Here is a 13,428-nt window from a genome sequence, read left to right on the forward strand (position 1 = left end):
AGGATTGGGACTTGCAGTGTGAATGTGGCATTAGGTAGCATAACTGGAAAGATAGGGATGTTTCTAAAATCTTAGCAAGTGCACAGACAGGTAAGATGAGTTACAAAGCTTTATCTAAAAAAGGGATCCACTGCAAACTTGTCCCTGTGGGCAGGGAGTGTTACCACTGACTAGAAAGTAGGGCAGGATGTTGGGCTGTTACTATAGAATCATACAATGGTTTGGGTTGGAAGGGACCTCAAAGGTCATCTAGTTCCAACCCCCCTGCCATGGGCAGGGATACCCTCCACTAGACCAGGATGCCCAAAGCCCCATCCATCCTGGCCTTGAACACTTCCAGGGAGGGGGCATCCACAACCTCTCTGGGCAACCTGTTCCAGTGCCTCACCACCCTCACAGTGAAATTTTTTTCCTAACATCTAATCTAAGTCTACCGTCCTTCAGCTTAAGACCATTGCCCCTTGTGCTATCACTACTTGCCCTTGAAAATAGTCCCTCTCCCTCTTTCCTGTTAGGCCCCCTTTAAGTACTGGAAGGCTGCTATAAGGTCCTCCTGGAGCCTTCTCTTCTCCAGGCTGAACAACCCCATCTCTCTCAGCCTGTCTTCATAGGAGAGGTGCTCCAGCCCTCTGATGATCTTTGTGGCCCTCCCCTGGCCTTGCTCCAACAGGTATTTCTTGTACTGGGGACCCCAGAGCTGGACTCAGTACTCCAGGTGGGGTCTCACCAGAGCGGAGTAGAGGGGCAGGATCACCTCCCTTGACCTGCTGGTCATGCTGTTTTTGATGCAGCCCAGGATGTGGTTGGCTTTCTGGGCTGCAAGCGTACATTGCCAGGTCATGTTGAGGTTCTCGTCAACCAACATTCCCAAGTCCTTCTCCTCAGGGCTACTTTCAATCCATTCTTCACCCAGCCTGTAGTTGTGCTTGGGATTGCCCTGACCCATGTGCAGGAGCTTGAACATGGCCTTATTGAACTTCATGAGGTTCACACGGGTCCAGCTCTCAAAGTCCCTCTGGATGGCATCTCCTATCCTGTTTGAATCTTGAAACTCTAGTAAACTGGTGTACCCAGCTGAAATCTGCCAAACCAGTTCCTTGTTTCCAGAGGTTCCTGTGTAGTAAATCATAATTTTGGCTGAGGCTTCATGGCTGTCCTGCTTGCACATGCCTTCAGTGATTAAAGTTGCTTTTAAAATAGTCCTCAGCCCTGGGCTGTGCCTGTTCAGTATATGATTTACTGCAAAGATCATGTTTATGTAAATTAGAAGCACTGTTCTGTGAATAGCTGCCAAAGACTCCTATAATTGTGAGTGAATCTATCATCTGTTTATTTCTGAGTTAGGAGGTATTTACTTTGCCTACTGTGTTGATGAGCACCCATAAATTTCTTGGACTGTGTTGGGAAAGGTGTGTTAAATAGTTTGGGCAGAAGTCCCAAATTTGGGAGATCTTTGCTCTAAAGAAGGCTTCAAGTCACCTTAGAGGCCTCTGGGTTGGATCCTCAAGTTAGGGGCTTACGCTCCCACATATGGGACTTCAGGTGCCTCAAGAGAAGTTGGGGAGATGTTGGTGCAACCATGCCTCTCTTCCGTAAGTAGAAGTGATTCTTCATTTCAGAAGAATTTTGTGAAGGTAAGCATTAGACATTGGTTAGCAGGTAGGCCTTGCTTTGTTAGCCTCAGTGTTAGCTCAGCCCTGCTACCAGCTACGTGAGGCTGCGGGGCTGTAGCCTTGCTATAGTTTTACTGCCATTTCTGCTATGGTTGCCGGCAGCATGTGCTCACAGAAGACAGGGTAGGGATTATTGTATCGTTCTGCAGGGATGACAAGAGGAAGGCTTTGCTGTAACCCCTTGATCTTGGTTTTAGCACAGTACAAAAGTGCCAACTTTTATTTGCAGCTGCTTCCCTCACTGCACTGAACATGCTACCTCATCACCCTACAACTCTGGCCGTTTGCTTTGGGAGATTGCTACAGACGACAGGTTTTCTAAATCCTGTTTATCACGACGCCTGTTAAAAGCCCTTGATAATACGAACTTGTTTTTTCGTCCTCTGAAATGTGTTGTCATAGCTGCCACCTAGTGCCGATGCTGATGTATGCCGAGGAAGTTGCCTCAAAATCAGCGCTGTAGAACAAAGTAGAGGTTTTATAAACAAAGAAGCTAAAATGTCTCCAAAGGCCATAATTAGGTCTCCATAAAAATGAATTAATCATCAAAACTTGTTAGTACCCAAGGTTTGGCTCCGCAATCACTAAATGACTTCATTATTTGTCCCTGTTGCCACAGAAGTCACTGGGAGCTTCTAGGATATGACCCTTTAAACTGTTGCAGCACCTGCTTGTCAAGGCAGAAACATACATTTCTACTTATTTTGACCAAATTGTCCCTAACTATGTTGCAAAAGAAAAAAATGTGACACTCGTAATGCTCCTAACTTGTAGATCCAAGTAATAACAGAGGTTGGACACAGCCTGTGTTTTTTGTACTGGATGTTTTTTGCGGATGGATTTCCACTGCAGGGCTTGCATTCCAATCCTGACATTTATTGGGAACTGCACATAGTGAGGTTTTGCTTGTGTATATATAAGCAGTGCCCTAGGCTTTGCTGGTGCTGCAGAGTTAAGGAGAGACAGCATAATACAGGTCTCCATCGATGAGTAAATTGAATAAATACATTTTATCCCCAGCTTCCTAGTCTTTTTTTAGGCAGCTTTTCTTTTAGTTGGCTTTGGATCAAATGCCAGTCTCTCTGATGTGCACATCTTTCAACAGCAATGACCTGTCCTGAAGGCCAAGTGTACCAGCAGTGTGGGACGCCGTGCAACCAGACCTGCAGATCTCTGTCCTACCCAGATGAAGACTGTGATGAACTTTGTGTGGAAGGATGCTACTGTCCCCCCGGGCACTACCTGGATGAGCATGAGGAGTGCGTGCCAAAGTCCCACTGCTCTTGTTACTACGATGGTGAGATCTTCCAGCCAGAGGATGTCTTTTCAGATCATTACACTATGTGGTAAGTGCAGTGTTCATAACTCATCCCTACATGCTGTGACTCAGAAATTTTTTGGATAGCCCAGGTGGTTAACCGGTTCAGTTCCTCCGTTCCTTTACCTCCACTGAAACTAGTTTAAAAGAGGGCAAGATTTTGCCTCCAACAAACCAAATGGTGAGTTTTGCTGTTTCATCTCTATCCATATAATTTCAAATGCTATCTTAGAAAACAGGACTAAGCCCTGTTCTGTGAACAGTTCCTGCCAGTTTGAAATGGAGTTTAATTACCGACAATAGCTACTTCAAAGACGTTTAAAATGTCACTTTAATGTACTGCACTACATTTCTTAAACATTAAAACCTAATTACCTCTATCAAAGATACAAATATTAAAAAGCATTTCTAATTGTTAAATTGAGTAGCAGTACACTGAGAGTAGGAATGTAATTGCTGGGTGGCTCCTAGCAAGCTCAGTTTTGGGAACGGGGTTGTCTACCACAGAAGTCATAAGTTGCAGGCACTAAGTGGTTCCTCACCTCTCTCCACAGCGGACCTGACTAGTATCTTGCCCAGCTGTATGCTGGTACTGATGCATTGGGTTCAGCAGGACAGGGCTAGCATACGGCTGGTTTACCATGCTTAGTATATCACTGCAACTATCGTAAGGAAGGTTTGCCTTTAAGGTTGATAAGCGCAGTGAATACACAGCAACAGATCAGCCCCAATGAGAGGTGTAATTTTGGTGCTCTGACAAGTTCCCTGCGGGCCTGTCTGAAAACAACAGCATGAGTGAAAGCTAAATGTCACTTTGTTATATATAAGCTCTGTTTGTTTTTCTTAGCTATTGTGAAAATGGTTTCATGCGCTGCAGTACAAACAGAGTTCCTGGTGCCTTCCTGCCAGATGTTTTCGCTGATGAGAGGCCATCTGCCAGAAGTTAGTATGCTTTAAAAAAATTAATAATTTTTTTCTTTTCTTTTTTTTTTCCCCCGCTTCAGTCTCTTGATAATCTAGAGTAGGGAAGAAGTACCAAAGGTTGCAGTGGCTAGTGATGTTGTGAGTCTTTTCCTAAATTTTTTTTTTTTTTTTAATAGGATAGGAGCAAGATGTTTGCGTGGGAGGGTGCAGGGCTCATTGTGTCCCACCTCTCAAAGTTATAGTTAGCCACTGCAATCTCTCTTTAGTTGAAGAGGTTAAGGGGTCCCTTTACAGTGATCTGAGGCCCTCGATTGCTATTTGAGGATCACACGACTTCAGTAACTAGCCAGCTTTATACCTTCTGCTTCTGACTAGCAGGTTGCAAGTTCTCTTTTCTGGTGCAGACAAAGCTTTTTGTGGCTTGAACGTTAGAGTGCTGCTAGGCACTTAGTGTACCCTCCAGCCACCAGGCATCTCGCCATAAAAGCTCCTTGACACAGACAACTGCCTTGCAAGGCTAGGCATTGAACTGGAGAACAGGACATTAGTGTTCTGGGATTTTTTTTTTTTTTTGAGGTTCCCCACTGATGGATGGAGCTTATGGGATTGTGATGGGAGAGGGGGTCTTGGTAGACCATCAGTAATAGTGTCACTGGTTGAACCTCACTGTCCTTCAGATGTAGCCTTCTTGGTGTGTGTATCTCACCAAACTCTTCTTGCAATGTTAGTAAGACATATTTTTCCTGATATTAGTGTGTTAACAATTACAAAACCTCAGAGATGCATGTTTCTAGCATCACTTAAAATAATAACCTGAAGTTTCTTGGGAAATTCTGATCTTCTTTCAGAACCTGAGTTCTCAAAGAGTTTGCAAACTTTGTATTTAAGCTAAGGGCATTGTTATTAACAGTCATGCATGTAGTTATACTCAGTGTTGGAAGTGAGTCTAAATACAGTAATATATGGTGCTGTTGCTTCTCAGAACATGGATTTTGTTCTGATATCTGTAGTGTACTCTGCCTACAGGTTGAAATATGTTTCACACTGAAGTGTGCTTATAGCCTTAGTGCCATCTGGAATTGAACCTTTGTGCAACTCCTTTTGCTTCCATATTACAATACATGCTTTTATGATAGCCTAATGGAGGTCACTTCATTGGGAAGTGGGGACTGTTAGTTTTACAATCATCTCATGCATAGTGGAGTGATGACATTGCTGCATTCTATATCCTAAATTAGATTTTTAATAAAAATGTTGATCCATCCTTTAGAAAAATACTATGCTAACAATACTTGAGTTCTAATTGCAATTTTTGTAAATTTATTTTTTTAAAGTAAAAAGGAGCTTGACGTGCAGATCCCCCATGGAAAGATTTGTCTGTCCTGCAAACAACCCAAGAGCTGAAGGGTTGGAGTGTGCCAAGACTTGCCAGAATTATGACTTGGAGTGCATCAGCCATGGCTGCGTATCTGGATGCCTCTGTCCAAAAGGGATGGTAAGCAGGCTCCTCTTGGGTGTTTTGCCTTCATTTTTTTCCTACCAGCAGTCGTCTTGCGGCTTGGAAATATGCAATTGTGAAGTATTGACTCTGCCAAATTGTGGCTGGTTTAAAATATGTATATTAGTATATCTGCATAGGAGATGAAGTTTAGCTTGTAATAGTAATTGATAATCAAAAAGCCACACCCCACTTTTTTAAGATCGATTTATGTCTTCCTTCAACTTTCCTCCCAAACTCCTCCTGAGTCTTGCTGAACAATCCCTAGTCAGAGACACAGAAGTACACAGGCACCCATACTCCAAATACCCACCCCACATCCAGCCAAACCCTCCTGCTGGTACTGTTTGCTTCCTTGTCAAGTCTCCATCTCTGCTGCTGCCTTCCTGTGCATTGTACCAACCGACAGTTCCCCATCAGAAGGAATGCAGAACATGAAATTTGCTAAGGTAATACCAGAGGGTGTCCTGGAGTTGCAGGCGGTGTGCCGAGCATGCTTTTTTTTCACTGGTAAAATGCTTTCTGGAGTCCAGGGTTATGTTCCTTTGCAACCCTCAAATTTAATCATTGCTTTAGTCATTTTTAAATAGAGCAAATAGCAAATAGTTACTTGCTAAGCCAGTGACTGTGAACTCAATATAAATTTAGAGCCCTGATAAAAAGCAGACAGAGTAGAACAGACAGCAGATTGCTGCTCCTGTTCTCTGAGCAACAGAAAAAAGCATCAGTGTTCAGTGCTGTGTAACATTCTCTGGGCAGGTGAAGACTTGTGCACAGGATTTCACTGGGGGCTGGGGGTATAGTCCCAGGCATCACATGAACAGGATAGAGGTGGAGCACATGGTGCACTCTTTATGAAGTTAAGTAAATGGCACTTTTGAGTTCTCTGTCCTGGAGAACTGCTGGGATCAAGATGAAAATGCTTGAAAGATGCTGGAAAAAGAGAGTTGAGGCTGTGTATTTATTTTGTTTGAGGGCTAAAATACTCTACAATTGTGAGACTTTATTTGACACCTGTGGTACTTAAAGATGTGCTGGTGTAGTTTTCTGATTCAGAGGGGCATATGGTAAAGCAAGATGTTTTCAAATGCTGCAACCCAGGAAGTCTAGAAATGCAGAAGATAGATACCTTTTATTTTTTTACTCTTTTATACCTACCCAAGGTTCAGGCTTACATTAATATGCACTGAATATTGACTGTTAGCAAATGAAGGTGTGGATTTTTACTTCTAAGGTTGAGATGCATGTTTATGTTTAGGCTTCAGCTCTAATGAATTGACTTCATCCACTAGTTTAAATTCCATTTAAAAAATAATTAAGTTTCCCTGGAAACATGTATTTTTATAAAGAAGTGTTATTTTTTCTGCTTCTGTATGAGTACAGGTGTTTTCTCCCTCAAAATTCCTTCCATTGTCTTACTGGAAACAAACAAGCAAACAAACAAAGTATTCTTATAACACAGTAATTTCTAGCATTAATATTCATGTATTTTAACTTCGCTACCATATTTTGCTGATAAACACGTTTATCTAAATAGATGATACTGCAGAATAAAACACCAGCTGTAGACAAAATCTCAGACTTGTGAAGTATTTTGTAGGTCCAAAGTGAAAAATACAGAACATAATCTGAAGGCATTCATATCAACATTGAGCAAATTTTCACCACAATTTTAAAACAAGTGTTGCTTCTTTTCACATTTCAGTTTTTAAATGTCTTTCCTTTTAGAGAAGAATATTCCTAAATAATGGTGTGATAAATGAACTTAAGAAAGTTTGTGTACTTGTAAAGTTCCAAGAGCTCCAGTGTGAATAGGTCTTTCTCTGTACGTAACAATCAGACCAGTTTGATTCGTGAAGGGGCTTGAGATTTGGTTTCAGTTTCAGGATATGCTAATAGTACATTTCAGAGATAATAATGAAAAACAAATTATGATAACTACTCAACAGGGGCGGGGAGGCGGGGGGAACGACAGTGACACCCCCAAGCCCCCAGAATCAACTTCCTAGCAATTAATCTTCATGTTTAGTATAGAATTTCATGTTCTTTTTCAGTTGGTTGGAACAATCATTCAAACAATTGTTTTATAAAATTCTTGCCAGGAGAAACAGTCTTTGGCATTCTGGAATCGGAAACTCCAATTGACTCTGCCGTGATGTGAAACACACTACTGAATTCAAGAAGATGGTTTGTCAGAATTTGGATGGAATAATCGGGCCCAGTATTAATTTTTTTTTTTAAAAAAAACTAGTAAAATAAGGTCTTTGTCCACTAGATGACAGTATGGTTCAATCTTCCAGTAACCTCAGTCTATAATTGCTTGTTCTCATTGACTTTCCATGTGGCAGGGAATAAAAATAGCGAGATTTGCATTTCTAAAAGCCGCAATGGGAGAAACCGATACATAGGTGATTTTGGTGTCACCATGGCCATGCAAAGGCAGGATCAAGCTCGGTGCTTTCATTGTGTGGGTGCCCTTGGCTGTGCATTAGACTCCAGGCATGTGGTTCCACAGAACTGGCTTGTTGCCAAAGAGGATTTTCCTCCTCGTCTCCAATAGGTACCTAATCAGGATGGTTTTGGGGAGGCTTTTTCCTTATTTCTGCATTCTGCAATGAGCCTTTGTGCTTATTTGCCAAGGATGGAAGGACTTGGGGTGGGACCAGGTTCTCCTTTCCATCCTGCCTCTCTCTACCTTAAAGACTCTGTGCACACTGAGGGAAAGTGCTGCCGAGTCATGAAGTGTCTGTTTTCCAGACTTGTACCAACAGAGCTGAGCAATAAAGGGACCGGAAAAAGATATTACTATTTCTTTTACTGGTCAGCCTCCCTTGTTGGTGTTCTGTAACCCTGTTTAACTTACAAGCACTCATGGAGGTGAGCTACTGTTTGTAGGAATGTCTGTGAGAAGTAACAAATTGCTGAACATTTATGGGGATAAATATTTGCACTTATCATCACTCTGGAAGAACTTGTTCCAGTTTTTTCTTTTGCAGTACAGTACCATATAAAAATTACGAATGGTCATGGATAACTCATTAGCAAAAAACCCTAATCTTCCTGCTTCCCTAAAATGGTTCATACCATCAAACAATCAAAGAAATGTAGTTTATATAAACAACTGTCTGGTACAATTTCAAGTATATAGGGATAATATGGAATTAAGTGCAATGTTATCCCTATGTATATAAAGAGATGTTTACAGATCAGTTAGCTGAGTTACCAGTCTTAAATAGAGCAATACATAGTCTGAAATCTGTATGCACAAATTATGCCTGCCAATTTTGAATTACATATCTGATTTTTTTTTAAAAAAAAATTGAGGATTGTTCATGACCATGATGCTGCAATCTGCTAGATTTGAATGGGAAAATTTGCTAGGGTGAGAAATTATCAATCAATTACTTCCCCAATCAGAAAATGCAGATGAACGCTAATTTATTTCAACTGAAAAATAAGTTTTCAGGTTCATCTTGTCTTAATATTTTACATTGTTTTGATTTCTTGAAAATAAAAATATTGAATATGCCATGAAAAGTAATTCTTCTTTTTCTGTCTTTGATCAGCTGGAGGGTGGGAAATTCTCCATACTTGTCACCCTTTTGCAGAGCAGAAAAGATAAATCATAACATATGTTCAGAAGTGTGGGGAAAAATATGCTTTCTCAGATTAGTTTACTGCACTCCAGGTTTTTCCCATTGGAAAATATTAATAAATATACAAATGGAGTGTTAACCACCTTTCTGGGGAAAAAGAGGAGCAGAACAATCAGAAAGCCCAGAATCCAGACATTCCAAAACTAGAAAATTAATTTCTTTCAATTTCCAACAACTGAAGCAAAATTAAGGTTTAAAATTGAAATGAAACATTTTATTGTATTGTGACTGCTGAAGTAAAACTATTTATAAAACTATGATATGCTGGTAGAAAAAGGGGAAAAAGAACCCCTATACAAACCTAAATATTTTAATCAGAAAAGTTTGAAAGGGTTTTATCTTCCAAATTGTTTTCAACAGAAACTTAAGAGTGCTATTTTGTTTCTCCTGCTAGCTCTATTGTATATTCTTCAGTGTAAGCTTATCCTATATAACACCATGACAGAGAGTTCACGAGGAGGTGGGTACCGGCTTTTTGGTATGTGCATCTGCCCAAGGATAATGCTTCATAAAACAAACGTAAGAAGCATACAGCTAACATAAGAAAGAAAAGTCAAGTGTAAAACTGCACATGTTGAGTGGTCTGTCCTAACATGTTTTTGACTTGTCTTTACACAGAAATGGTGACAGGCTGTTTTAGTCAAAATGTATCAGAATGTGGGTTCTAATCTGACCCACTTCCTTTACTTACTCCTTTATACCTTTGGCTGACTTTCTGCTGAAGCCCTCAGGTGTAGCAGGAGGAACAGAGTGAAAATCTGAGCTTCCCTTGACAGTGAGATACTCATCAAAATTGTTTTGACCAAGAGATTAAAATTCAGCCTCATCGTGGCAGAATTTAGGGGAGAAGAATCTTAAAGATTCTGAAATCTGTAATATTGTCCTTCCTTTTGCAAGATTTGTCAAGGCTTAACAATTAATAAGACAGAGCAAGGAAACGATGGACATTTCTGTCAGATCTTCAAGGGTTTTGTGTGGGCGTCATCAGCTAGTCAGTCACTTATAATCCCATGGACAGTCACTTATAATCTCAGGAGCATCATCATAAGGGTGTGTTCTCATTACCTGTGTCTTTTCTTGTGGTTGCCTCCCCAACACTCTTGCCTCCCATCACCTCAGGCACTCAGGACTCTTAGATCGCCTCTATTAAATGCTATCTGTTGATGGATTGAGAGACTTCCACAGAAGGTCTAGCTGTTTGGGAATAATGCTACTGGCCTAGTACTCAACAGACTTGTAACACAGCATGGCATTGTGCTGCCAGATATAGCAGCTTTCGGATGTGGTGTCAATATGCCCAGTATATTGTGTGTTGCTATTAACAAAATCATAGTCTGTTGAGTTTTGCAGCAAAAATAATTAGTCTTCTGGTCAAAGTCCACTTTTGGTATTTATGTCCAGCTTTCTAAATCCCACCCATCCACTCTGCGGTGTTCAGACAAGGTAGTCTTCCCTCTTTGTCAGTGGATTAACAGTTGCTGCACTTCAGCTTCGTGGTGGCCATACCTTTGTAATGTGTGACTGACACCAGTCTGTTAAGTTTTTAGAGTTGGGGATAGGCTGTGACTAGCTTCAGGTCAATGTGTGAGGGAGCAAGTAGAAGAGATCCTAATCCTCCTTTTACTAACCACATGCTTAATCCCAAGTTTTGTATCCAGAGGCTGGCCTTCAAGTCTATTGTGACCTGTGTTGCTGAACATTGTGGAAAAATTCAGAAATGTAGCCATGAGAGTGAAGTCATTGCTTTTTTTTTTTTTTTCTGAATGCCACCAGGAAGGAAGGAAGGAAGGAATTAAACACCCTTGGAAACATATGGTCTTCTCTGGCCTGTTTCCTCCCTGTCCTTTGTGGAGATTAAGTCCAAGGCAGAGCCCCAGCTCTATCATCTAGAAAAGCATTTATTTGTTTCCATCTTCCTTCTATCGGTGTGAGTTTATTTGGCATAATATAGCTCCCCATAAGCCACAGAGCATGTGGAGCTGCATATGAATGAAGGGTCTTGGGGCTGTGAAATCCTTTTTATTAGTAGTTCCCTGTGGCAGTTCCACGTCCCTATAGGAAAAGGCAGAGCTGTTCTACTTTATTAACCTGGCGTTCAGACTACATTGATCTCATTGGCCTGTATTTAGTGGTAAAAAAGAAACTATTTTAATGATTTTACAGAAAGAGTTTAAAGTGGGAAGGTGATATTTTGTGACTTTTGAATGAGAGGGAGGGGAAGTGCTCTCCGTTTCGGTATTTCATGAAGCAAGAGCCAAACCTACCCCTGGCTTTGCAGGTCCATGTCCAAGTGAAAAGCAGCATGGCCAGCCTTGGTTTTGTTTGATTCTCTAAAATTGACTGTCTTCAAAATGTAAAGGGAGTAATCACAGAAAAAACAGAGAAAAGGAAGGAAAAAATGAATAGTCTAAAGGCATTACTTTTTCTTTTTTTATTATATATTTTTTATTTTTTTTGTGGGACAAATGGTTTGTTGTTATACAAAGAGAAACTAAGATCAGTGGGGTAAAACTGAAAAAATAAAAAATTGTAGACAGAACATAATGACCTATTCCCCAGCAACAGAGCCTGTGAGAATGCAAAAGTGTCTCAAGTGGACTAATATTTATCCTGCCTTATAGGCAATAAATAGGCATTTGAAAGAAAATGAATGACTACTGCAGTTTTCATAGGTGAGCTGACAGGGGACTGGGTTGTTGTGTTGGTTTTTTTTTTTTTTTTTTTTTTTTTTTTTTTTTTTTTTTTGAGGGGTCTTGTCTGTGACAACTGAAGCTTCATTTGCACTTGAATTCTTTTGGTACCGCAGCCCCTTGTCTCCTCCTCAGTGGTCATCTTTCAGTTTTCAGCCTGGCTGAATGCTGCATTGGGCTGCTTTTCTGGTAGGCCAATCTTCACTTTGTTGTGTGTGAGAAGCACGTGATACTCACCTGCTCTCCATATTCAGGTTAGCCTATTTTATCTTCACTGCATCCTGGTTTTGGTCAAATTGGACTTTCTCATCATGACATTCTTCTGTAATCTAATTTATTCTCCCAGCAGTTTAAGCTGCTGTTCAGCCCCTGAAACAAGACTGTGATTTATGTACCCATAGGTCTATTTATGTTAATGGGAAAAAAATATTAGCAATGCTGTACCTTTCTTACTTTAGATAGTCTTGAACTATTTTCTTTATCCTTTCTTTTATTCTTTATCCACATGTCCTTGTGCTTACTCCTCTATGCACTGGCACATACCAACAGGCCTGTGTGCTGACAAACTGTGTTTTGCTTAGGTGCGACATGAAAACAGGTGTGTTGCTCCTGAGAGATGCCCATGTTTTCACAACGGAAGAGAATATGCCAAGGGAGAGACAGTGACTAATGACTGCAACACCTGGTGAGCCATTGGAAAGGCATTTTTCTGTTTTTCTCTAGGGCACCTAATATGTTTCTAATAACAGTATTGTTTGCTTGACAGATCGATTTTATATAAAGTCAGATTTTGCAGTGTAGTAACACACATATTGCACAGATCAGCATATTCCCTTCGCATGTTGCATAAAGTCTAGTGCAATATCTGCTAAACTGTACCTGGTACCTTACGTTTAGGTAGTCTATGTGTCTGTGCAGGTCCTCTGTAGCCATTAGCTTGATCTTGCTACACAAGATGACAATATAGGAGCTCCTCTGGGGTGGGAGGAATGGAGCCTGCACATTGTCACTAAGCTCTGCTGTCATGCTTCCCTTTTTTTGCGGTCTGAGGTCCTTCAAATCAGTCCTTTTCAGACAGAAGGATGCATCAGTAGAAGGGATGTGATATGCCAGCTATGACAGGAGCTCTTCAGGAAAACGTTAAAGGATCAGACAAGAAACAGAGTTGACCTTTTATATCTCAAATGAGTGCTCAGTCTGTTGGTATCTTTAAAAAAAAGAAAAAAAAGAGAAAAAAAAAAGAGGGAGTTGGTGATATCTTCTAAGAAGAAAAGAGTAGGTGATCCATGTCTTTCACCCACATCCTTATCTATCCTGTTTGGTTATTGAAAAAGAATTTGTAGGTTTAAAAGAAAGTGTTGGGCTCTGAGATTTTCATGGAGGGAAGCCTTCAGCGCAGCCTTGGGTAAGGAATAGGGTATTTGCCTGCTGGACAACTCTTGGCTTCTGCCTGCACAGCACACTTGCTGCATTGGAGGGGTGCTTTGCTCTCCATGTGTGCTTGTGGAGGGAATGCAGGCCCCTTCTGCAGAGCTGCAAGAGGCCAAGGTGTAGGACATCTAGCCACCAGCAGTGTGGAAACTGTTCTCTTTGAACTTAGACTTCAGGATCTCTCGTACATTTTACCCTAAATGTCCCTGCCTAGCTCTGTGGCACCCCCAGGAGCAGT

At 41.0% G+C, this 13,428-nt stretch overlaps 1 protein-coding gene across 1 annotated transcript in view; it reads left to right on the plus strand.

Annotated features, from left to right (window-relative positions):
- Nucleotides 1-13,428, plus strand: part of VWF (von Willebrand factor) — a 145,977-nt gene that overhangs the window by 44,694 nt on the left and 87,855 nt on the right. The window contains 4 exon segments of the mRNA XM_075761402.1: nucleotides 2,779-3,019; nucleotides 3,839-3,933; nucleotides 5,250-5,410; nucleotides 12,341-12,444. Coding sequence (XP_075617517.1) covers nucleotides 2,779-3,019; nucleotides 3,839-3,933; nucleotides 5,250-5,410; nucleotides 12,341-12,444 — 601 coding nt within the window.

The sequence above is a fragment of the Balearica regulorum genome, chromosome 1 (genome assembly GCF_011004875.1).
Source record: "Balearica regulorum gibbericeps isolate bBalReg1 chromosome 1, bBalReg1.pri, whole genome shotgun sequence".
Classification (NCBI taxonomy): domain Eukaryota; kingdom Metazoa; phylum Chordata; class Aves; order Gruiformes; family Gruidae; genus Balearica; species Balearica regulorum.